This window comes from Macaca nemestrina, chromosome X (assembly GCF_043159975.1).
Source record: "Macaca nemestrina isolate mMacNem1 chromosome X, mMacNem.hap1, whole genome shotgun sequence".
Lineage (NCBI taxonomy): Eukaryota > Metazoa > Chordata > Mammalia > Primates > Cercopithecidae > Macaca > Macaca nemestrina.
Window position 1 is genome coordinate 84,349,167 of NC_092145.1, and position 25,778 is coordinate 84,374,944.

At 42.1% G+C, this 25,778-nt stretch overlaps 2 protein-coding genes across 2 annotated transcripts in view; one reads left to right on the top strand and one right to left on the bottom strand.

The window, feature by feature from the left end:
- The window catches only part of LOC105476663 (kinesin family member 4A), a 131,351-nt gene that overhangs the window by 40,321 nt on the left and 65,252 nt on the right, over positions 1 to 25,778 (bottom strand). Inside the window, exons 14-18 of the mRNA XM_011732795.3 lie at positions 22,503 to 22,559; positions 21,334 to 21,519; positions 8,900 to 9,003; positions 7,814 to 7,958; positions 6,957 to 7,067 (exon numbers count right to left, since the gene is read on the bottom strand). Coding sequence (XP_011731097.1) covers positions 6,957 to 7,067; positions 7,814 to 7,958; positions 8,900 to 9,003; positions 21,334 to 21,519; positions 22,503 to 22,559 — 603 coding nt within the window. The remainder of the gene's footprint in view (positions 1 to 6,956; positions 7,068 to 7,813; positions 7,959 to 8,899; positions 9,004 to 21,333; positions 21,520 to 22,502; positions 22,560 to 25,778) is intronic.
- On the top strand, positions 12,757 to 13,711 carry LOC105476662 (trafficking protein particle complex subunit 2-like protein). Its single transcript, XM_071088704.1, has 2 exons — positions 12,757 to 12,974; positions 13,507 to 13,711. The coding sequence occupies exons 1-2, from the start codon at positions 12,757 to 12,759 to the stop codon at positions 13,709 to 13,711; spliced, it is 423 nt and encodes a 140-aa protein (XP_070944805.1).

The window sequence follows — 25,778 nt, forward strand, 5'->3', positions numbered from 1 at the left end:
GGAGTTTCACTCTTATCGCCCAGGCTGGAGTGTAATGGTACGATCTCGGCTCACCACAACCTCCGCCTCCCGAGTTCAAGCGATTCTTCAACCTCAGCCTCCCCAGTAGCTGGTATTACAGGCATGTGCCACCACACCAGGCCAATTTGTTTTGCATTTTTAGTAGAGATGGGGTTTTTCCATGTTGGTCAGGCTGGTCGTGAACTCCCGACCTCAGGTGATCTGCCCGCCTCGGCCTCCCAAAGTGCTGGGATTACAGGTGTGAGCCACTGCGCCCGGCCGGTAAGAGTTGTTTATCTATCTTGGGTATAAGACTCTTATCAGCTATATGATTTGCAAATATTTTCCTCCCAATCTATGGACTGGCTATTAACTTTCTTCTTTTTTTTTTTTTTTTGAGACGGAGTCTCGCTCTGTCGCCCAGGCTGGAGTGCAGTGGCCGGATCTCGGCTCACTGCAAGCTCTGCCTCCCGGGTTCACGCCATTCTCCTGCCTCCGCCTCCCCAGTAGCTGGGACTACAGGTGCCCGCCACCTCGCCCGGCTAGTTTTTTGTATTTTTTAGTAGAGACGGGGTTTCACCGTGTCAGCCAGGATGGTCTCGATCTCCTGACCTCGTGATCCACCCGCCTCGGCCTCCCAAAGTGCTGGGATTACAGGCTTGAGCCACCGTGCCCGGCCTTCTTCTTTTTTTTTTTTTGTTAGAGATGGGGTCTTGCTATGTTGCCCAGGGTGGGATCAAACTCCTGGGCTCAAGCAATCCTCCCACCTTGGCTTCCCAAAGTATTGAGATTACAGGCGTGAGCCACCATGCCTGATCATATTCACTTTCTTGATGGTATTATTTACAATGCAAAAGCTTTTAATTTTGTCTCTTTTTTGGTTAGCTGTTTGTACTTTAGGTGTCACATCTAAGAAATCATTGTCTAATCCAAAGTCACAAAGATTAACACCTATGTTTTCTTCTAAGAGATTTATAGTTTTAGCTCGTACATTTAAGTTTTGGTCTGTTTTAATTTTTGTATATGGTATGAGAGCAAGTTTCTTTCTGAGACAGAGTCTCACTCTGTTGCCCAGGCTGGACTGCAGGGGCATGATCTCAGCTCACTGCAACCCCTGCCTCCCAGGTTCAAGTGATTTTCCTGCCTCAGCCTCCCGAGGAGCTGGGATTACAGGCACGTACCACCATGCCCAGCCAATTTTTTTGTAATTTTAGTAGAGACAGGGTTTCACTATGTTGGCCAGGCTGGTCTTGAACCCCTGACCTCAAGTGATCCACCCGCCTCGGCATCCCAAAGTGCTGGGACTACAGGCGTGAGCCACTGTGCCTGGCCACAAGTTTCAACTTCATTATTTTGCATGTGACTATCCAGTTGTTCTAGGACTATTTGTTGAAAAGACAAAATTGTTTTCCTCATTGAATTGTCTTGGCATTACTGTTGAAAATCAACTGGCTGTAAGTGTGTAAGTTTATTTCTGGATTCTCAATCTTATTCCACTGACCTATATGTCTATCTTTACACAGTACCACACAGTCTTGATTACTGTAGCTTTGTAGAAAGTTTTAAAATCAGTAAATGTGATATTTACAAATTTGTTCTTCTCCTTGAGTGCTTTGAATAGTCTAGGTCCCTTGCATTTCCATATATATTTTAGAATCAGCTTGTGAGTTTCTGTGAAGAAACCAGATGGAATTTCATTGGGATTGTGTTGCATCTGTAAGGCAATCTGAAGGGTATTCCATCTTTAGAATATCAAGTCTTCCTGCCCATGAACGTGGGATATCCTTCCATTTATTTAAGGCTTCCTTAATTAAATTCAATGATGTTTAGTAGTTTTCAAGTATACAAGTCTTACACTTCTTTTGTTAAATTTATTCCTAAGTATTTTATTTGTATTGATGCTATTATAAATGGAATTGTTTTCTTTTCTTTTTTTTTCTTTTGAGACGGAGTCTCGCACTGTCGCCTGGGCTGGAGTGGTGCAGTGGCGTGATCTTGGCTCACTGCAACCTCCACCTCCCGGGTTCAAGTGATTCTCCTGCCTCAGCCTCCCGAGTAGCTGCGATTACAGGTGCCCACCACCACACCTGGCTAGTTTTTTGTATTTTTAGTAGAGACGGGGTTTCACTATGTTGGCCAGGCTGGTCTCGAACTCCTTACCCTATGATCTGCCCACCTCAGCCTCCCAAAGTGCTGGGATTACAGGCGTGAGCCACCGTGCCCAGCCCTGGGATTGTTTTATTAATCTCATTGTCAAATTGTTAATTGCTAGTATATAAATATACTACTGATTTTCCTTTTTTTTTTTTTTTTTGGTTTTTTTTTTTTTGTTTTTGAGACAGAGTCTTGCTCTGTAGCCCGCTGAAGTGCAGTGGCCTGATCTCAGCTCACTGCAACCTCTGCCTCCTGGGTTCAAGTGATTCTCGTGCCTCAGCCTCTCAAGTAGTTGGGACTACAGGCATGTGCTACCATGCCTGGTTAATGTTTGTATTTTTAGTAGAGACAGGGTTTCACTGTGTTGGCCAGGCTGGTCTTGAACTCCTGGCCTCAACTGATGTGCTTGCCTTGGCCTCCCAAAGTGCTAGGATTACAGGTGTGAGCCACCGTGCCTGACCACAACTTATTTTCTTATATTGATCTTATATTCTGCAACCTTGCTGAACTTATATATTAATTCTAATAGACTTTTAGTGGATTCTCTAGGATTTTCTACATACAAGATCATGTCATCTATAAACAGAGATAGTCTTGCTTCATCTTTTCCAGTTTAGATGCCATTTATATATTTTTCTTCCCTAAACGTCCTGGTTAGAACCTCCAGGACAATGTTAACTAGACATGGCAAGAGTGGACATCCTTGTCTTGTTTCTGATCTTAGGGGAAAAGTATGCTCTTTTTCACCATTAAGTATGTTAGCTGTGGGTTTTTCATACACGCCCTTCATTGCACTGGGGAAGTTCTCTTCTATTCCTAGTTTCTTGAGTGTTTTTATCATGAAAGAGTGTTAGATTTTTGTCAAATGCTTTTTCTGTGTCTATTGAGATGATCATGTGGTTCTTGTCCTTTTTCCTACTGATATGGTATATAACATAAATTTTCCACATATTAAACAAACTCTGCATTTTTCGGATGGACCTCACTCGGTCATAAGTGTATCATCCTTTTTTTTTTTTTTTCAGACAGTGTCTCACTCTGTTGCCCAGGCTGGAGTGCAGTGGCATGATCTCGGCTCACTGCAGCCTCTGCCTCTTGGGTTCAAGCAATTCCCATGCCTCAGCCTCCCGAGTAGTTGAGATTATAGGCATATGCCACCATGCCCAGCTAATTTTTCTTTTTTGTATTTTTAGTAGAGACAGGGTTTTGCCATGTTGGCCAGGCTGGTCTCAAACTTCTGACCTCAAGTGATCTGCCCGCCTCGGCTTTCCAAAGTGCTGGGATTACAGGTGTGAGTCACCATGCCCAGCCTATCATCCTTTTTAAATGTTGATGGATTCAGTTTGCTAGAATTTTGTTGAGGATTTTCATGCCTATATTAAGATATATTGGTCTGTGGTATTCTTTTCTTGTGATGTCTTTGGTTTTGGTATCAGGGAACATAAGCCTCATGGAATGAGTTGGGAAGTGTTTCCACTGCTTATAGTTTTCAGAAGAGTTTCTGAGAAATGGGTATTTCTGTCTTTTTTTTTTTTTTTTTTTTTTCTGAGACAGAATCTCACTCTATTGCCCAGGCTGGAGTGCAGTGGTGTGATCTTGGCTCACTGCAACCTTCGCCACCTGGGTTCAAGCAATTCTTGTGTCTCAGCCTCCCAAGTAGCTGGGATTACAAGTGTGTGTCACCACACCTGAATAAGTTTTGTATTTTTAGTAGAGATGGGGTTTCACCATGTTGGCCAGGCTTGTCTCGAATTTCTGACCTCAGGTAATCTGCCCACTTCAGCCTCCCAAAGTGCTGGGATTACAGGCATAAGCCACAGCACCAGGCCAAGAAATGGGTATTTCTTCCTAAAATGTTTGATATAACTCACCAGTGAAGCCATCTGTGCCTGGGCTTTTCTTTGTGGGAAGTTTTTAAACTACTAATTTAACTTCTTGTCACGGGTCTATACAGATTTTCTATTTCTTCTTGAGTCAGTTTTGGTAGTTTTTGTCTTTCCAGGCATTTGTCCACTTCATCTAGGCTATCTAATTTGTTGGCATACAGTTGTTAATAGTAATTCCTTATAATCCTTTCCTTCCAGCAAGACTAGTAGTGATATTCCCTCTGTCATTCCTAACTTTAGTAATTTAAATTTTCTTTCTTTTTTTTCTTATTAAGGTTATCTGAAGGTTTGTCAGTATTTGTTGATCATTTCAAAAGACCAACTTTTGGTTTCAATGATTTTCTGTTTTTTTCTATTTTGTATTTATTAATTTCTACTTTAATCTTTTTTTTTTTTTTTTTGAGACAGAGTTTCACCCTTGTTGCCCAGGCTGGAGTGCAATGGTGCAATCTTGGCTCAGTGCAACCTCTGCCTCCCGGGTTCAAGCGATTCCCCCGCCTCAGCCTCCCAAGTAGCTGGGACTACAGGCATGCACCACTATGCCCGGCTAATTTTGTATTTTTGGTAGAGAGAGGGTTTCTCCATGTTGGTCAGGCTGGTCTCAAACTCCCGACCTCAGGTGATCCACTCGCCTTGGCCTCCCAAAGTGCTGGGATTACAGGAGTGAGCCACCATGCCCAGCCTATTTCTACTCTAATTTTTTAATGTTTCCTTTCATCTACTAGTTTTGGGTTTAGTTTGCTCTCTTTTCTTCAGTGTTTTAAAGTGGAAGGCTAGGTTATTGGTTTAAGATCTTTCTTCAATTAAAGAAAACTGAGATGCAGTCTCACAATTTTGCCCAGGCTGGTCTTGAACTCCTGGGCTCAAGTGATCCTTCCACCTCAGCCTCCCAAGTAGCTGGGACTACAGGAGCCTTTCGCGTTTTTTAATATAGACATTTACAACTATAAAATTCCCTCCAAACACTGTTTTAGCTGTATCCCATAAGTTTTGGTATGTTGTATCTTTGTTTTTATTAATCTCAAAGTATTTTTTAATTTCCCTATGGCTTCCTTTTTGACCCATTATTTATTTAGGATTATGTTAATTTCTTCATATTTGTGAATTTCCCAAATTTATTTTTGTTACTGATTTTTAATTTTATTCCATTGTGGTTAGAGAACAGATTTTGTATTATTTTCAATACTTTTTTTTTTTGAGACAGTCTTGCTCTGTTGCCCAGGCTGGAGTGCAGTGGCACGATCTCAGCTCATTGCAACCTCCATCTCCCAAGTTCAAGCGATTCTCCTGCCTCAGCCTCCTGAATACAGGAGATCACAGACATGCCACCATGCCCGGCTAATTTTTGTATTTTTAGTAGACACGGGGTTTCACCATGTTGGCCAGACTGGTCTCAAACTCTGACATCAGGTGATCTGCCCACCTTGGCCTCCCAAAGTGTTGGGATTACAGGCGTGAGCCACGATGCCTGGCCTGTTTCAATACTTTTAAATTTATTGAGGGATAAAAGGGCTAGCATATGGTCTATCCTGCAGAATGTTTCATGTGCACCTAGGAAGAACATATCCTGCTGTTGTTGGTTGGCGTAGTCTATAGATGTCTGTTAGGTATAGTGTATAATCTAGCATATTATATAAACTATAGACCAATATCTCATGAATATAGATATGAAAATGCTAGGTATTATATTGTTGAAGTCTTCGATATCCTTACTGATCTTGTGCCTATTGTTCTATCCATTATTAAAGTAGGGGCTGGGTTCAGCGGCTCATGCCTGTAATACCAGCACTTTAGGAGGCTGAGGTGAGAGGACTTCTTGAGCCCAGGAGTTCGAGACCAGTCTGGGCAACATAGTGAGATTCCATCTCTACAAAAAATAAAAAAGTTGCCAGGTGTGGTGGTATACAGCTGTAGGTCTAGCTACTCAGAAGGCTGAGGTGGGAGGATTGCTTGAGACCAGGAATTTGAGGCTCCAGTGAGCTATGATTGCACCATTGCACTCCAGCCTGGGCAACAGAACAAGACCCCATCTCTAAAAAAGAAAGAAAATAAAGAGATGGATTGAAGTCTCCAAATATTTATTACTGTTGATTTGTCTATTTCTCTCTCCATTTCTGTCAGTGTTTGCTTCATATATTCTGGGGGCTCTGTTGTCAGATGTATATTCAGGCCCTTATAATTCTTCTGGATTATACAATATCTTCTTGTGTTCTGGCCTCTGTTTCTCAATATTACAGTTTGCTCTATACATTATTCCCAGATATGTCTTTCTAAAGCAGTATTATGTTGATAACACTTTCTAAAAACCCTTAAAAATCTTTATGCTACTAACAAAACGAGTTCAAACTTCTTGGATCTTTAATAATCCAGCTTCGACTTGCCTTTCCAATGGAATGGTCCACTACTATACTTCACCCCAGTTGGACCACTTGCCATTCCTTGACTATGCCTACAAAGTTGTCATCTCTATTTCTTTGATCTATCTATCTGGAATGCTTGTACTTATCTCTATCAAAACCCTTCCTATTATTCAGGGCCTATTCAGCCATCATCTTTTCACTCCAACTGCAAATTTGCTTTCCTTTCTCTTAGTTACTTTGGTATTTTATTCTTATAGCCCAAATCTCTTTCTTCCTTGTATTTGAGAAATCCATGCTTATGTCTTACCGTCTCCTTTAGATAAGACATTCTTCAAGGGCAGAGTTTATATACTACTAATTTTTCTATTTCTCACAGTGCCTAGTAGATAGTACTTTGAACATAATAGACATAGTAGACATTTAATACAAAGTTGTTAAATTCATGAAAATGTCACACTTTTGGAGACATGAGGTATTTGAAGAGAAGCATCAAAATTGTTAGTCAGCTCAGAGAAGCATTTATTAGCTAGGCCTTCAAGAAGTTTTAGTTACTTACTCGTTCTTTTAACTGTATTACTTCTTTGTCTTTTTTCTGCTTCCACTGTCTAAACTTCTCAGCATCTTCTTTCATTTGACGCATTAACTGTACCCGCTGGTTTTTCATCATCTATAAAAACAAAAACCAGCACAAGTATTAGTCATCTGCACTTTATTCTAGGCTGGTGCGGATGGATAGACTTACCATTAAGAAGAGAGAAAAGCCAGAACTAGGCTGGGAAAGCGGTCCCCAACAGATTTTCTGATTAGGCTTATAATACCCTTGCTATGCTTGCACAGGGTTTCCAAGTATAGACTACACAAGTGAACACTGAGAAGACAGTAAAGAAAAATGTACCTACAAGCTAAATCCAGCCCTAAATTCACTGTATACAAATGAAATTTCAAGGAAACATCTAAGCCTCCAGGACAAATCTACCTAGCAACCACTGTATTCTAAAGGTTTCAGTACAAGTAGCCTGTAACCACCACTTTGTTGGTGCCACAAGTTGAATATTCAATAACTGAGAATTTTCTCTAGGTGTCCGTCATCTTGTTACTACTTCAGGAAATTATGCTGCGTGATCATGGAAGGTGATCAGGATATAACCACTAAGCATGGAGATGTCTTTGTTCTTTGGTTTCAGAGACTCTAACGCTAAATTTTGAATGTCAAAGCAAGGTTATACTGAGCAGATCCTAGATGACCACTAGCACAATGTTCTGCAAAAGTGGCATTTGTGGAAATTCACACACTTGAAATGATTGCCCTGCCTGCTATTTTCTCACCTGAAAACACCTCTGGTGTATTTCTAAATGGAATACCTATGTTTGTAAATTCCAATGGGAGTAAATGCAAGGATTATAATTTATTACCCGTATCTCCTGGTTCAGTTTGGAGACAGTACGCTCTGTGGATTCCTTTAATTTCAGAAGTTTGGACTGCTCATTCAGTTTCTTCTTCAGTTCAGCGATTTGACCCTCCAGCTCCTGGAGACGTTTGCGGCGGCGCTCACTCAACCTAAACATAGATGCTGTAGAAGTGAGGACTACCAGCAGCAAAGCCTGACTTCAAAAGACATAATACTAGACTCCCAGAGTTACAATCCTGACATATACAAAATAGGTGACTAGTCACATAGCCATCTTGAAAAAAGAATACCACCCAAACAACCAAACCTGTCTCAATAATAGGAGCTTAATACAAAGAGTAAGACAACTTTTAGTACACAGCAATGCAACTGCCTCAATATACGCCGCCCCTTTTGCATCAGAATGGTTCTTTGAAGGCATTTCACTTCACTTTAGCTATGAAGAATTCTGATGACTATTATAGAAGTCTGAGATAGAAAGTAAACATTCAGCATAACTTTTACAAATATGAGCTTTAGACTCAACCGAGAGATAAAATGGAGTCACTGAGTAAAAAGAAGGTAGCGTAGCCCATACAGCAGAGGTCTGAAGGAGAGTAGAATGTTATAGTTATCTGCTTTGGTTTTATTCTTAACTGGTAAGAGATGGCTAGATTGATTTTTTTAATCACTAGCCTGGACATTAATTCCATTCACAAGCTAATTTACCATTAGCGCAGGGACAAAGAAACTGCTGTTATCTAGTAAGTGTGATAATCTTTCAAAAGCCAGCTCAAGCGCTTTTTACAAAGCCTTCCTTGATCATGGTAGCCTGAATTGATATTTCTCGCCTCTGAACTCTTAACACAATTACTGCCTAAGAAATTTATTTGGCTACTAATCATGTGCTGTGTTATGACATTCTTTTACTGTCAACTTGAGACGCTATTTAAAATTGTAATTATTTAACCACTTTTGTGTTTAGGTTTCCTCTTCATAACTACGTTTAAATCTTTAGGGGCAGTAAATGGGACTTCTACTTCTCTATTTCTTGCAAAGCTCCTCACACATAGTAGGGACTTGAAATAACATTTATTAACTTTAATCTTACTTGGCTTGGTTGACATCTTTCTTTGCTGTCTGAAGTTCAAGAACCAATTCTTCCTTTTCCTTTTGCAGATTGATGACTTCTAATTCTAGCTCTTTTATGTTATCCTAGAAAGGTTATAGGTAAAAGAGAAAGAAGACATTACATGGCACAGGAAGAAAAACCACTTCAGCATTCCATGTCTCAAGGAACTATGCATTAAATTTTACCACTTCGATTGCATGCTGAAAACATTTATTCTTGATTTGATGGAGATTAAAATTACGTAGTAGGAAATGTTTGGAATCTGAGGGTCTGGGTTTTAATCTTGACTGCCACACTTAATAAGTATCTTTAAGGAAAGTCACTTCATCTTTTAGTTTTGGTTTCTGTTCAGAAAAGAGTTTATATACGTGTGTGTGCATGAATGTATATGTGTGTGTATATATATCATATATATATATATTGTGTGTGTGTGTGTGTGTGTGTGTGTGTGTGTGTGTGTGTATATATATATAGCCCAGATTGGTCTTGAACTCCTGAGCTCAAGTGATCCTCCCGCCTCTGCCTCCAAAAGTGCTAGGATTACAGGTGTGAGCCACCACATCTGGCCCTTCATTTGCTTATTTTCTTTCTTTTTTTCTTTTCTTTTCCCTCCTTTCCTTCTTCCTTTCCTTTCCTTTCCCTCCCTCCCCCTTCTCCCCATCCTTCTCTGTCTCTCTCTCTCTTCTTTCTTTTGAGACAGAGTCTCACTCTCACCTAGGCTGGAGTACAGAGGCATGATCATGGTTCACTGCAGCCTTTATCTCCTGGGCTCAAGTGATCCTCCCACCTTAGTCTCCTGAGTAGTGAGGACTACAGGAGTGTGCCACCAACTTGGCTAATTTTTGTATTTTTTTGTAGTGATGGGTTTTCGCCATGTTGCCCAGGCTGGTCTTGAACTCCTGGGCTCAAGCGATCCTCCCACCTTGGCCTCCTTAAAGTGCTAGGATTATAGGCATGAGCCACAGCACCCAGCCCCATAAATCTTAACTGTGAGTATGACTATATACTGACTCCTGTGAGTCCTCCTAGTGAATCATTCGATCTAGGTGAGCTCTTAGGGACTCCCAAAGGTTTCCCTATCTATGTCAATAATTAATAATAACACCTACCTCACAGGGTTGTTGGGAAGATCAAATAAGATAAAAAGGTAGACACTTTGTAAACTGTAAAGAGCTGCACAAATATTCTTATATTCAGAACTTTCAAACTTATCTATTCAATAACAACTGCAGTTCTGCAAGCATTTAGAAAAAGAAGTCTAGAAACTGAAGTTTGACAGTGGAAAATCCAAATTCCATCCTATTCTCATAACCAGAAAAGATTGGAGAAAACTGACTGGATGAGTAGTTGGCAGGGAAGAAGATTATATGCAGACCCTAGACCAGTATTAGACTGACAAAAAGAAGCAGAGGCAGATTAGGTGGGGTTATATCAGAGAAGCTTTCTAAATGCTTTCTAAATAGGCTAGAGCTGTTTTCCAAGCAATGTACTCAGTCACTTCAGTATAACCACTGAAAATCAAACTTTATAGTTACCTTGCTTTTTTTTTTTTTTTTTTTTTTTTTTTGAGACAGAGTCTTGCTCTGTCGCCTAGGCTGGAGTGCAGTGGTGTGATCTTGGCTTACCGCAACCTCTGTCTCCCAGGTTCAAAAGATTCTTGTGCCCCAGTCTCCCAAGTAGCTGAGATTACAGGCACCCACCACCACACCTGGATAATTTTTGTATTTTTAGTAGAGACAGGGTTTCACCATGTTGGCCAGCCTGGTCTCAAACTCCTGACTTAAGTGATCCACCCACCTCGGCCTCCCAAAGTATTGGCATTACAGGCGTGAGCCACCACGTAGCCTACCCTGCATATTTAAAATCACTAACAACATGGGTGTGTATGTATGTATGTGTATATTCATATATTCTTTATATGATACATATATTCTATATTCATCTATACTTACAACATAGAAAATATATTCTATATTTTTACTTATAGAAGTAACATATAAATATATTTATATAAAAAAATAGATAATACATATAAAGGTCAAGTTCCCTTGACTGCCTCACCCCTGCCAAAATTCCAGTCCCCCTCCAGAAGCAAGCACTGTTACCAGCTTGATGCATATCTTCCATTTTTTCTAGACATTTACATATTCAAATATTACATATCTAGACATTTACATACACAGTCATATGTCACTTAATAACAGGAATACATTCTAAGAAATGCATTGTTAAGCAATTTCATCATCGTGTGAACATGATAGTGTACACTTATACAAATCTATATAGTATAGCCTACTATACACCCAGGCTATATGGTATAGCCTATTGCTCCTAGGTTATAAAACTGTATATCATGCGACTGTACTGAATACTGTGGGTGATTATAACATAATGGTAAGTATTTTGTATCTAAACATAAAAATGGTACAGTTAAAAATACAGTATTATAATCTTATGGGACCATCATTGTATCCATAGTCTGTCATTGACTGAAATGTCATTATTTGGTGCATGATTATATATTAAATAAATGTATTATATATTACATATCACTTAATATCTATTACTAGAATATGTAATTGATGTAAGTATATAGTATATACACACACACACGTGTGTTTATACCAATTAAAATGTGTTAAACATAGACTTTTATATATATATGTTATTCTGTAACTTGCCTTTTTTTACTTAATTAGTCATGGAGATTTATTTATATCAGCATATATAGATCTGCCTTGTTTTTTTGCCATAATGAAATATTCTGGTACATGCCTTCTGTGCACATGTGCAAGGTTTTACTAGGGTAGAGAGAAGTGGGAATTACACAGTCATGAGGGTATACATTTTCAATTTTTATAGACCTGCCAAATTGTCATCCAAAGGGGCTATTCCACTCTTGCCAGCTAAGTACGAGAGTACTTTGCTTGCACCCTTGTCAACATTTGATATTGCTACACTTAAAAACTATTACCAATCTGATAGGTGAAAAATAGTTTCTATTCATTATATATACCACATTTAGTCCCTAATTGTCTTACCAACTCCACAAGGGGGAATTATTCAAAAATTTAAGTCCTGGTTTACTACAACTCATGGTAATCTTCATTAATCAGACCCTATGCCTCCCCCTATTTTTCTCTGGCAATTCTTTACAAGTGACAGGAAAAATACCATGCAACTCAGGAGGCTGAGGTGGGAGGATCACTTGAGTCCAGGAAGTCAAGGCTGCAGTGTGCTATGATCACGCCACTGCACTCCAGCCTGGGCGAGAGAGTGAGACTTTGTCTCTAAATAAATAAATAAATAATTGAATTAAAAACTGCTTTTATTTCTTAGAGAAAAAAAAGGGTGATTCACATGTGAGTAAAAGGTATTGATTACATTAAGAATTTATTTCAGGCCTTGTGCAGTGGCTCACACCTGTAATGCCAGCACTTTGGGAGGCCGAGGCAGGCAGATAACCTAAGGTCAGGAGTTTGAGACCAGCCTGGCCAACATGGTGAAACCCTGTCTCTAGTAAAAATACAAAAATTAGCCAGGCATGGTGGCGCAGACCTGTAATCCCAGCTACTCGGGAGGCTGAGGCAGGAGAATCGCTTGAACCCAAGAGGTGGAGGTCACAGTGCACAGAGATTGCACCACTACACACCAGCCTGGGTGACAGAGCAAGACTCCGTCTAAAAAAAAATTTATTTCTTCTTAACTTAATCAAGCATATTTGATGCCATGGGGAAAAGGACGAGATATCTTACTATAGCTATAGCTCCTTACTAGCACCCCTTTGTAGAGTTAGAAATACAATGGGCGGGGCACCCAGTGCTGGTCCTCTCAAGATGGCGATATGCATCCCGGTGATCACCAAGGAGAATTACCCTCTCTACATCCGCAGCACCCCCATGGAGAACGAGCTGAGGTTCCAGTACATGGTGTACACATCTCTGGACATGGTGGATGAGAAGATCTCTTCAATGGGGAAGGCCCTGGTCAACCAGAGGGAGCTCTATCTGGGCCCGCTCTACCCCACAGAGGACTACAAGGTCTTGCCTCATAAGTCACTAGAAACTCTCGACCAGTCCCTTTGGACAAATCACTTGAGACCATGGAGTTCAAAGACGTTCCAAGAGTAGTAATGTAGCTTGTCCATGATGACATGTGCCAGTAGCCACTATTTTACAAAACAATATGGCCTCTACAGAGGAGGTCCGCCTTATTCATGAAGTCTCTGGTTTTGCAGTTAACTTTCTGGACCAGGCATTGATTCATAAAGAGGGTGAGGCATCCCAGGTGCACATAGAAACTCAGAGTCTGAGTGGCTCGGTTCCTGGAGCCTGAATTGGGTAAGGCTTAGCTGCCTGCCCTTTGCTTTTCCAGTAAACACCAGTTGCCCCAACGAAGTATCTAGGCATGCACCCAGTGTGGTCACTGCAGGACCAGCCCAGCCTGGGCACTGCCTGTGATTCAAGGTTGCCAGACTTCTCCAAAGTGAGGACACACAGAGGGCCCTCAGCTGGCAGGTTCTTCACCTGCTTTCCCAGCAGTCCTTGTGTTACAAGTGCATTCCCTATCCAGCTATGCAGACAGAGCTACACTACCATCTCCAAGGTGAAGTTTGTCATGGTGGTGAATCCCTCCAACACAGCTCTTCGAGACAATGAAATCCACAGGATGTTCTGGAAGCTGCACAACTCCTACATAGATGTGATGTGCAACCCCTTCTGTAACCCGAGGACAATATCCAGGCCAGGGACTGATAACATGGTGATGTCTATGATGATACAGGTCTGCTGAGTGAGAACTCTGCCACCAGACATTGCAAACAGAAGCTTCAGCATGTGACTGTTGTGGGGATGTCTGCCTCTTCCTGAATGTGATGACCATGGCATTTGGGGCAAGGCTCCATGCATGGTGCACCTCAAATAAAAGTCTTGTGAGATGAGATTTGGCTTTTTCCTTTTGTGTTAGCAGAGGATTCAACTAAGGAGAGTTTAGCTACGGATCTTTAGTGGTATGGGCAGAGGTTAGTGACCAGACACAGCAGGAAGTGTGCCCCCAATAGGCTCGAAGCAGGGGAGGCAGGGGTGCCTGGAGCTGAGAGCTCTGGAGCCCACGGGACCTGTGACCACATGGGCTGCCTCTGCTGTTCCCTCTGCCCTTACTGTGGCTGCCCATTGGCTGAATGGGTGGGCTGGTCCATAGGGGTTAGCCTCCTGAGCCCAGATCCAGTCTAGGATCTAGGGGCAAATGCGCCCTTCCCACGTGCGCATTCCCATGGGGGAGGGCCCTCCTCTTTCTGGACTTGGCCTCCATTCTTTGCATGTGGTCCAACATCTGGACACAGCCCAGGCCTTAGAAGGAGCCCTTGTGAAATTTGGAAGGCCTCAGGGCAGCCTGCTTCTGAAACCCTGGAGTGGCAGACTCAACGTGCCCTTTCCTGCCTGTTGGTGCAAAGTAGGTTAGGATCCGGCTGCTGCTCTCCAGATCCCTGGGCAGGCTGCTCTGGGAGCACATGGCTAGGACGAGCCAATTGGATCTGCTCTTTCTGCCCAGAAGCCCTGCAGCCAAAGTCCAGATAACGACCAGGCCTGAGGTGTCAACCAGGACAAGGTGACAGTTCAGGTGGCCCAGGCCTGCCTCCCCAGTGTCGCTTGTTGACGTGGCTGAGTGATGACTGCCCAGGGCAGTGGCAGAGGCCACAAGGACCACCCACGCGGCTGAGTCCTCGGCACACTCCTCACTCCATGTGTAGTCAGTGTCAGCGGGGTTGAGCAACCAAGGCTCAGCCTGCTGAGGAGCCCCCTTCCCTCCCCAGCCCATCCTCCCACCACCCCCAGCACTGGTCTAGGACTACAGAGTTTCTCAAGGACCTTCCAGGATCCCAGAATCCCCTGGGAGCAGGTCAGGCTGTTAACATGGGTTAGTCAGGGGCGGGGCACAGGGAGGTGAACTTTTTCTCTACACATCTTTGGATTTTCATGTCTTCCAATAAGTGCAGTGTTAATTTTATAAATTATAGAAGAAAAAGAAATCAACTAGGAGTGTGTGTGTGAAAACAGCATGCCCCAGGCCTCCCCCGCCCCAGGGTGAACTGGAAGCCCTGAAGTGGGCTGAGTCATGCCAGGCAGCTGATTAGGGTGCACGTGGGTCACAAGCCACCCTCACAGGGTTTAACAAGAGCCTCATATTTGTTAAGACAAGGCAGGACCCCAGCCCAAGCACCTCTCCCCTGCAGCTAGGCATGAAACCTTTGGCTTTTAGTGGGGATCACCCCTGCCTAAGTCCTGGCTGTGGTGGGGACTGCAAATTGTTAACCCAGCATCTATTATCCTTCCTCCCTACTAACAGAATCCCAGTGCTTCTGCCCAATTCTGATAAGCGGGCAGACAAAATCCATGTCCTACCCTCCCTCACAGCCCAGGGTGGGCAGTTGTAGCATGCAAGTGGATGGTGTCGGGAGAGACTTGCAGGAAAGACCCTGCAAAGGGAGCTCAGCTGACAATGTGCAATACCCTTCACCTTTGCCTTCTTCCTGCCTGGAATGTGGATGTGATGGCTGATGCTCAGCCAGCTGTCTTGAGAGCATGAGGACAAGATTCACACCCTAAGGCCAAGGAAGCAGAAAGCAGGAAGGATCCTGGGCCTTTGTTGCTGTACGTGCCCCAGACTACTTATGTTCAGCTTTTTTTTTTTTTTTTTTTTTTTTTAATGTGAGAAAATAAATATATCCCTCTCTGGTTAAAGAAAAAAAAAAAAAGAAAGAAAGAAAGAAAGAAAGAAATACAATGGGGGAACACATATCCCCATGTTTCCAGGCAAGAGTACAAGAAAGGAAGAATCACTTCTCAGCCTTACCAGTAATCCTTTGTTTATCCTGGAAAAGCCAAAATACATTTGACCTTAAAGAGGCTGCATTGTATGTCCTGTTAATATGGACAATTGAGTGACATATTTAACTTACTCCCTCCTGAAATCCCATGAAAATGAACAAAAAAGGAGGTATAAATCAACAAGAATGAAGAGAGATGAGGAGAGCAGTTGAGAGATATCAACAAACTTTTGGAAGAAGAAAACAGCTGGATAAGAAGTAATTGACGTCCAGAGTGGAAAAAGCTAAAATATAACTCCTACAGGACAAATATCAAGAAGAAGCAAAGCCAATACGTACCACGGAGGCACAGAGTGGAACAGAGGCTTCCTTTCTAGAGAGGCCGAACCTAACAGGTTGGACACAGCTAATAGCAGGGATGCAGTACCATACTGCTGACAGGGATTAAATAAAAGTCTGTCTATGATTGGAGAGACTTCAACTCCCTTATTTTCTCTGGGTTACTAGAACGATGGCATACCACCACTAGGCCCACACAACTCTAGGCAAAAGAATAAGAGTTCTTTATTGGAAATTGATTAGCCTAAGAGAAATCCATGCACATACAACTTGCTATTGGCTTTTAGTGCCTCCCTCTTAAATATGAATGGATAGCCATGGCTCACTAGAAATTTGAGGAAAGTGTCTTACCTGAAAGACAGACCAAAACAAACACATTAGAGAAAGGAAATCTGGAGGAAACAAAGGCAAAGCAGGAAGAAGAAGAAAACCTTGATAAAATTTAATTCCTATTCTTAGAGATGGGCTGTGAATCCACACAAAAAGAATAAAAGGCTATAACAAGGAACAATTACAGGATCAAAAGGAGACCTTGGAAATTAATAACCAAATGAAATAATTCACTAAGAATGAAGGGAAATCTCCCAGAGTGGAATAAAAAGACAAAGAAATAGAAAATAGGAAGAAAGAGATCAGAAAAGTAGAAACTAAATCTAAGAGATCCAATATCTAAGAGAAGCGCAAGAAAGAGAAAACAGAGAAAATGTAGAGATAGCATTATCAAAGAAATGATAGGAAAAAAACTGCCCAGAAAGGAGTACACATTTCTAGATTGAAAGGACTAGTCAAGCACCAAGTACAATAAATGAGAAAAGAAGGCTGGGTGTGGTGGTACATGTCTGTAATCCTAGCACTTTAGGATTGGGAGGCTGGGAGGATCACTAAAGACCAGGAGTTTGAGACCAGCCTCAGCAACATAGTGAGACTTCATCTCTACAAAAAATAAAAAATTAGCCAGGCATGGTGGCACATGCCTGTAGTCCCAGCAACTTGGGAGGCTGAGGCAGGAGGACCACCTGAGCCCAGGAAGTTGAGGCTGCGGTGAGCTGTGATGGCACCACTGCACTCCAGCCTGGGCAACAGAGCAAGACCCTGTCTCTATAAAAACAATAAAAACAAACAAACAAAAAACAGGAAACCATACCAAGGCCCATCATTGTGAAATTAAGTAACACTTGGGGACAATGAAAAGATCCTGAAAGTTTCCAAAGTAAAAAAATATATAGGTCTATTACAAATAATCCAAAATTATAATAGACTTCTCAACAGCAATACTGGAAATAGAAGACAATGGAGCAAGGCCTTCAAAATAATGAAGAAAACATTTCTATAGAATTGTAAAGTATAAGAATTTTGAAAAAGCAATTTTCAGACATGCAAAGCTTTAAAGTATTTCCCTTTCATGTATGCATTCTCAGAAAGCTATTGGGGTTTTATTCCACCAAAGCAAAGGGGTATACTAAAGAGGAGGAAGACATGAAATCCACGTCAACACAGAGATGAGAAAGAAATGAAGCAAATCCCCAGGATGATGGTACCAAGCTGGTGGCTGGACAACAGCCCTAGAGAAAGCAAACCAGGAGAGAAGACTCCAGAAGGGTTGTTTTCAAAAAAGAAATGGATAAATTACCTGGTATGTCTGACCACAATGAAGAGGTTTATAGTTTTTTTTTCTTTTCTTCTTCTTCTTTTTTTTTTTTTTTTGAGACACAGTCTTGCTCTGTTGCCCAGGCTGGAGTGCAGTGGCGCTATCTTGGCTCACTGCAAGCTCTGCCTCCTGGGTTCATGCCATTCTCCTGCCTCAGCCTCCCGAGTAGCTGGGACTACAGGTGCCTGCCACCACACCCAGCTAATTTTTTGTATTTTTAGTAGAGACGGGGTTTCACCGTGTTAGCCAGGGTGGTCTCGATCTCCTGACCTCGTGATCCGCTCGCCTCGGCATCCCAAACTGCTGGGATGAGTTTTATAGTTTTGTCAAGAAGTTTGGAGATAAAATTATTGACAGGTATATAGAAAACTAAGTAAATGGAAAAAAATGTTATCTCTAGAAAATACAAAGAGCTATACAAGAAAAGAAATGCAATCATACTATATGGCTCAATTTTAAACATATTTACATAATCAGAATAATTTAAACACTAAATATTCATTTAAACAAAAAGGGTGATATAACCATTTTGAATGAAGAAAGTGAGGCAGTGTGCACAGGTGGTGGGATAAGAGAGCTACATTCTTGTCTTCCACTGTGGGAGGTCAATAGATAGTTATCTAAAAAATGTAACATAATCACACTGCCAATTCTTATCAAGAAATATGGAGGTAAATGTCAGAATAGGAATAGAGAACTATTTTGAGTTTTCTAAGTATTATAGTATTTGACTTTAAAAAATGATATATATGTATCTGACATAGAAAAAAATTAAGTTTTTTTGTTTGTTTGTTTGACACAGGTTCTCACTCTGTAACCCAGGCTAGAGTGCAGTGGTGCAATCTCGGCTCACTGCAACCTCCACCTCCTGGGTTCAAGCGATTCTCCTGCCTCAGCCTCCCGAGTCGCTGGGATTAAAGGCATGAAGCTAATTTTTGTATTTTTAGTAGAGACAGGGTTTCACCATGTTGGCCAGGCTGGTCTTGAACTCTTGACCTCAGGTGATCTGCCTGCCTTGGCCTCCCAAAGTGCTAGGATTACAGGCGTGAGCACCATGCCCAGCCACAGTTTTTTGTTGTTTGAGATGGTCTCACTCTGTCACTCAGGCTGGATTGCAGTGGTGTGATCTCAGCTCACTGCTGCCTGGACCTCCCTGTGCTCAGGTGATCCTCCCACCTCAGCCTCCCAAGTAGCTGGGACTACAGGCTCACACCAGCAGGCCCGGCTAATTTTTGTATTTTTTGTGGAGACAGGGTTTCGCCATGTTGCCCAGGCTGGTCTCAAACTCCTGGGCTCAAGTGATCTGCCCAAGGCAGCCTCCCAAAGTGCTGGCATTACAAAAAACTAAGTTTTTTAAAAGTTAAAAAAGACCATGATAACAAAAGGGAAAAAAACCTCTATTGGCAACTCAGGTATTATTTTGGAAGCAACCTCTAATCTAGGGGAAAAAGTGGTGAAAATTAATTAGCAGAATCACTTTTTTTTTGTTTTTACTCTGAAAATGTATGAGAGCTGGTAATTTTTTAAAAAGCATGAGAATTTGTTGTAGGGTCCTGCAGCCCCATCCATTCTCTACTGGGCCCTGGTATCCCGCTCCTCTCCTAGCTCTGTCGCTGAACGCTGTGCCTTAGTTTACTTCTCTGCACCGGGGGCTCACCCCTAGACCATTCCCAGCAGCTTCCCAGGTGATGTCGGTACCCCTAAGGCTGGGCTTTGCCAGCTGTGGCCCGGCTCCTTAGTACTGCCCAGGAGGCACCAGGTGGCTGAGGATGTGACTGTGGGCATCATTCTAGGCCAGTGGTTCTTGTATTGCATTCCAGCAGCAGGAATATCACCTGGGAACTTGACAGAAGTGCAAATTATTGGCCCCACCCAAGACCCACTGAATTAGAGCTTATGGAGTGGGGACCTGCAAGCTGGGGTTTTAAGGAGCCTTCCAGATGATTCTGACATGCATGAGAATCTGCCAACTACTGATCTAGGCCAGTCATTAGTGTAGCCTGGGGAGGGACTGGGGCTGTCTAGACCAAGAACAGGTGGAAAACACTAGCCTCATTTGGACTCCTGAGACTGGGAACCACCACCAACAAAAACCAACCCTATAGTCTCTCCTCTTGGAAGAGGAAGATAAGTTGGAGGGCCTGGAGAAAGCATACATTTTTTTTCTTTCCCTGCTCCTGGCTTGGTTACAGCTCTGCTCACCTCTCTCACTTGTCTTGGTTCTACAAAAGGTTGTCTAGATGATGCCAGCCAGGCAGGGGGTGGAAGTCCTGGGGAGGCAGGAGGCAGAAGACCCTGACTGTTTATCCCTTGGGAACCTCACCATAGGCCAGATGGCCCGCCTTCGAATGGAAAGAATCCTAACTCCACAAGGAAAGAATCCTAACCCTCCCGTTCCTCCTCCTCCCAACCCCAGGAAGACCTTGTAGACAGTGCCAAAAACAAACAAACAAACAAACAAACAAACAAACAAACAAACAAAAACAGCTCCAACCCCTAGCAGCTGGGAAGACAGCCAGAAGCTGTCCTTCCTCCTCATTCTGGCCCCCCTTCCCAGCCCCCAATACTGTGAACCTTCTTCCCATTCAGCCTGGTTTCCTGGTGAAGGTCCTGCAGTCGTGGGCCCTGGGGGACCCCCCAAGGAAAAGGCCCTCAGGAGGGAAGGGACCAAGGGCATCCTTGGGCCAACTGTCCACCTCTCTTGTCCACTGTTCTCTCCTCCCCACTTCTGTCTTCAAAAGGCTCCTTCCCAGGATGGATCGGGTGCTAGGACAACTAGAATCCAATCCAAAAGCTCTCCCTGCCCCTGTGTCTTTTTTCAGATGTGAGAACAACTGTACAGTGTAAACTTATAAAGTGATTTTAATGGTTATAGATTGGAAATAAAGTATGTCATATGAACAGCTGCCATGGGGGGAAAAGAAAGCATGGGTACTAGAGCTATTCCTCAATATAAGCATATAATACCTTGGGAGTAGTAGGATATAGCTGGATGGGAAAACAACCCACTCTTCCCCCTACCACCCATCCTAATATCCCTTTGTCTGTAATCACAAACAATGAGAAACACTGGTCTACAAGGGAAAATAAGTCTGGAGCAAGGGCCATTTCTTGTGGGTAACCTGAAAGCCAAGGATTTGCCTTTAAGTAAAGACCTGATTATTAATTGGCAAAGGCCACTTAGAACTACTATTAGAAAAAAGTTTAGCCATTTGTCAAGTCATGTGACATCCACTAGTCTCTTCATAATTCATACTATAACCCAGACTATTTACCAAAAGATGTATTTTTCTCAGAATCCAAGCATAGTTATTAGAATATAATTTTTCTGTAAGTAGGGACCACATTTATTATAACGTTATCAAACTATTTATTAAATACCTGTGGCATAAGGTAAGGCATTAGATAGATTAAATGGAACAAAATTACAGGCTCCCTGTCCTGAATGTATCCTCTTTTTAAACCAACAGTACAACTCCCATTATACTATATACATTTTGTTGTCTTTTCATCATCAAAAATGGTATGCTTGTTGTTTTCTTCCCATTCAGTTTAAGAGACTGTAGACATGAATAAATACTGCCCTAGGAAATAGTTTACCTGGTATTGGTACTGAATGGGCTGTAGTTGGCTGTCATTCTGAGTCATCTTCCTAGCCAGGGCCTCTTTCAGTGCAAGCGCTTTATTCAACTCAACCAGCTCCTTAGACATCTGCGCTTGACGGAGAGCATGCTGAGTGGTAAAAGTGTCAGAAGACCTGTTCGTCTCTGGACTGGTTTCTACTTGCTGGAAAAAAAATCAGGATAACGATTTATAAGAGAAACAAGCAAATGAAGTTCCTTAGGCACTATTTCATCAAGTCTCACAGGCACTTCTCCATTAACAGTATTTCTGTTCCTTTACAACGGTGGCTCTGCATACATTTGTTTTAAGTATCTGAAATAAACTGAGCTAGCCTCGTTCCCTGCTCTCTCAAGCACCTTATTTCTTATACACTTTAATGGACTCTTTTAGTACCAACTACGTTTCTTTGCTCTTTCCTTCGTTGATCTGGATGGCATTTCTTACTTTTACCTCATTCCAAGGGGTCCTTACAGGAGAGAAGGTCCTGGAAATTGAGAAAAGGGTTCATTTGTTCTCACACAGCTGACCTCTAGTACCTGATCTAGTATTTTCCTTCTTTCAGAATGTGAAAACTACTGACATAGATTCATTTTAGGGATAAAAGCCTGTCTCAAGCAATCCATCATCCAGCCTTTCATTTTGTCTTTATAACCTTTAGTCAACATCTAATACATTTTATCTATTCTTGTGATCTGAACACTCAAATTATTTTTCTTGGTTCTTTTAGCCCCTAATATCTCATCCATAGAAAATTATGCTGAGAAAAAATTCTCTTCAATTTCTCCTCTAATGCTTTTTTGACTTTGCCATAATTTCCTCATTTTTTTCCTCTCCTCATTTTTAACTTGCTGGACGGTTGATGCAGAATACTAGCCTCTAACAAGAAATCTGTAAGCTGGGTTGCAAATATGGAACATTACATCCTTGAGAAGTCCTGGCCCCCATTACCAGTTATACTATTAGTGGTAGAGCCTATGCAAGGTAGGGGTTTTATGAAGCTGAGATTTACACTAAAGATTTCTGGATTTCCCAGGCATTCTACGGAGGTTGGTAACAATCACAGGTTCTCTTTTTCAGTTGAGTGATAAATTATAGGAAACAGCAGTTAGAGCTCCTGGTTCCACACAAAGGGACCAATTACTTACAGCTTCTTGTTCCACCGCAGTATCAATGGCTGCAGCCATGCAAGCAACAGTTTCATCCTGCAGTAACAAATGTTTTGGTTTAGGGAAAGAGTCTGAAGTAAAGCTTACTAGTGGATTTTATATTGGTTATTGTTAATTTTTTTCAAGTGTATACAGAGACCGTTTAAGGTACTGAACCCATTTTATAGTCACAGAAATCCCAAAAGCCACATGTTTCCATTTCCCATCTCTCAAGAGTCTTTCTTCTTCATAAAGGACAATTGTGTAGTTTTTATAAAAAATAAGGTCATGTGGCAATTGACATATTTCTTGCACTTCTCCTGAAGCCCTGCCACAGACAGTTGGGCCAGAGTGAAACATTTAGCCATTCCAACAGGCCAAAGTTTAACCCATTTTATGGACTCTACCCTTTCTTTTTATGCATCTACCACTAAGTATACCTCTACTAATGTACAAGTCTAGCCAATTCTTATGGGGGCATACCATTCTACAAACAGACATATCGAATAACGGCAATGCATCAGAAAAGTAAATAGAATGGTTATTTTTTATTTTTATAGTCAGTCAAGGTAGTAGGATCTTCCTCTATAAAGAAATAATTGCCTGGCCAAGCACGGTGGCTTATGCCTGTAATCCCAGCGCTTTGGGAGGTCAAGGCAGGCAGGTCATGAGGTCAGGAGTTCGAGACCAGCCTGGCCAACATGATGAAATCCCATCTCTACTACAAATACCAAAAAAAATTAGCTGGGCGTGGTGGCGAGCACCTGTAATCACAGCTACTCTGGAGGCTGAGGCAGGAGAATTGCTTAAACCTGGGGGGCGGAGGTTGCAATGAGCCAAGATTGCACCACTGTACTCCAGCCTGGGTGACAGAGCAAGACTCCATCATGAAGAAAAAACAACAAACAAACAAACAAACAAAAACAGAAAGAAATAAATGCCTTAGATGGATACTCCCAGAAAAATATGCTCATGAAGTCAGATAAAGGTACTGCAGCCTCTGTCCCTCATGTAAATAAGAACTGATCGGCCGGGCGCGGTGGCTCAAGCCTGTAATCCCAGCACTTTGGGAGGCCGAGACGGGCGGATCACGAGGTCAGGAGATCGAGACCATCCTGGCTAACACGGTGAAACCCCGTCTCTACTAAAAAATACAAAAAACTAGCCGGGCGCGGTGGCGGGCGCCTGTAGTCCCAACTACTCGGGAGGCTGAGGCAGGAGAATGGCGTGAACCCGGGAGGCGGAGCTTGCAGTGAGCTGAGATCCGGCCACTGCACTCCAGCCTGGGCGGCAGAGCGAGACTCCGTCTCAAAAAAAAAAAAAAAAAGATATGGAATCAATCTAAGTGTATATACACACCACATTTTATTTATCCAATCATCCATTGAAATACCATGGACTACTACTGGAATAGTAGTAGTCACACCATGGAATACTACTCAACCATAAGAAGAATAGAATCATGTCTCTTGCAGCAATGTGAATGAAACTAGAGGCCATTATCTTAAGTGAAATAACTCAGAAAGTCAAATACTGCATGTCCTTACTTATAAGTGGGAACTAAATAATGTGTACACATGGACATAGTGGAATAACAGACATTGGAGACTTGGAAGAGTGAAAGGGTTGGGGGTTGGTGAGGGATGAGAAATTACTTATTGGGTACAAAGTACACTATTCAGGTGACAGCTACAGTAAAAACCCAGTCTTCAGTACTACCCAATTTATCTATGTAACAAAACTGCACTTGTACCCCCTAAATCTAAAAATAGAAAAAAAGAAAAAAGATAAAAAAAGAACAGATCATATGGTATTACTCCAGGTAACTAGGAGGAAAAGGGTAAGCGCTAATTCTTTGGCAAATTATTTTTTGGGGCATTCAAACAACTGCCACCTAGAAGGGAAACCTAAAACTACTTAATAGGGCTAATTTGTTTACAGGCTATCATATTAGCAAGCTCTGTTCTCACCACTGGAATTTAGGCTTTATTTGGTATTGTAAGACATGGATTACCACTTCTGTGTAAGTGATTCTCCAAAGCCCCGGGAAAAGAGAATTATTTCCAGGAAGTCATGTAATTAAGGAGGTCACAGGTGAAAGAGCTATTAGCTCAACAGCTAAGAATTTAGGGTTAGCACATGGAGTCTCTATACCACCCCTATGAAACATTACATAGTTGTTGAAACTTAACTTCTAGTACCTTTAATGTGAGGAGTGAAGAGACCCCTCTTCTCTCGCTCTTTTTTGAGACAGAGTCTTGCTCTGTCACCCAGGCTGGAGTGCGGTGGTGCCATCTCAGGTCACTGCAACCTCCACCTCCCGGGCTCAAATGATCCTCCCACCTCAGCCTCCCAACTAGCTGGGACTACAAGTGTACACCACCACACCCAGCTCATTTTAAAACTTTTTTGTAGACAGGGTCTCACTATGTCATGAAGGATGGTCTAATTTTATTTTATTTTTTTGTAGGGACAAGGTCTCACTGTATTGCCTAGGCTGATCTCAAGCTCTTGGGCTCCAGGGATCCACCTGCTCGGTTTCCCAAAGAGGTGGGATTACAGGTGTAAGCCACTGTGCCTGGCCTGAAGAGATCCTTAATAAGTGCTATTTACAAAGCATTTCCGTTACTCTGCCCAGAAACTCCCAACCAGTGAGGCTCAAAGAGAACTTAAAGGAAGCTTCAGTATTCCCATATCCTTTCTCATAATGATTTATAGTACTGGTGACTCTCCAAGTGCAGGACATACTAAATTATTCTTAAAAAGGATTTTAAAAATCTATAAGGGTTACCCTTTCCTCCCTCCCATGTTTCAATTTTCAGTATAAGGACTAATAAGAGGCCTATCCTAGATTATTAGGGCCTATAACACTGGCCTTTGGAGACTTTCTCTAGTACCTTCCAGACAGTTAGGATCAAAAGTAGATGGGCTAATCCTTGAAGAAGATATGTTGTTACTGTGGGTTTATCTTTGGCTTTTGGCCCAGAGAAATTTTACAATACTAAGGTTTAAGCTTAGGGCTATGGTGACATGTTCTGCATAAACATGGCAGAATTCTGCCTCTATAATTCTAAATGTAAATATACAACAATAAGATTTATTTCAGTCTCACAGACCTCTTTTCCCTGATTCCAAGACTATAACCAAGAACCTCTTAAAAATTGTGATTTCAAAAAGGTGATGGTCAGGGGAACAAGGCCAGGGTACATTGTGCTACATTAACCAGCAATGTCCTCCAAGATGAAGTTTGTGTTTGTAGGCTGTACCATTACTGGG

What these genes read in the sequence shown, in the direction of transcription:
- LOC105476662 (XM_071088704.1), top strand. Translation starts at nt 12,757, where the DNA reads ATGGCGATATGCATCCCGGTGATCACCAAGGAGAATTACCCTCTCTAC. An exon ending in TACAAGGTCTTGCCTCATAA is followed by an intron (nt 12,975 to 13,506) that starts GTCACTAGAAAC and finishes ATGCAGACAGAG; the next exon opens with CTACACTACCATCTCCAAGG.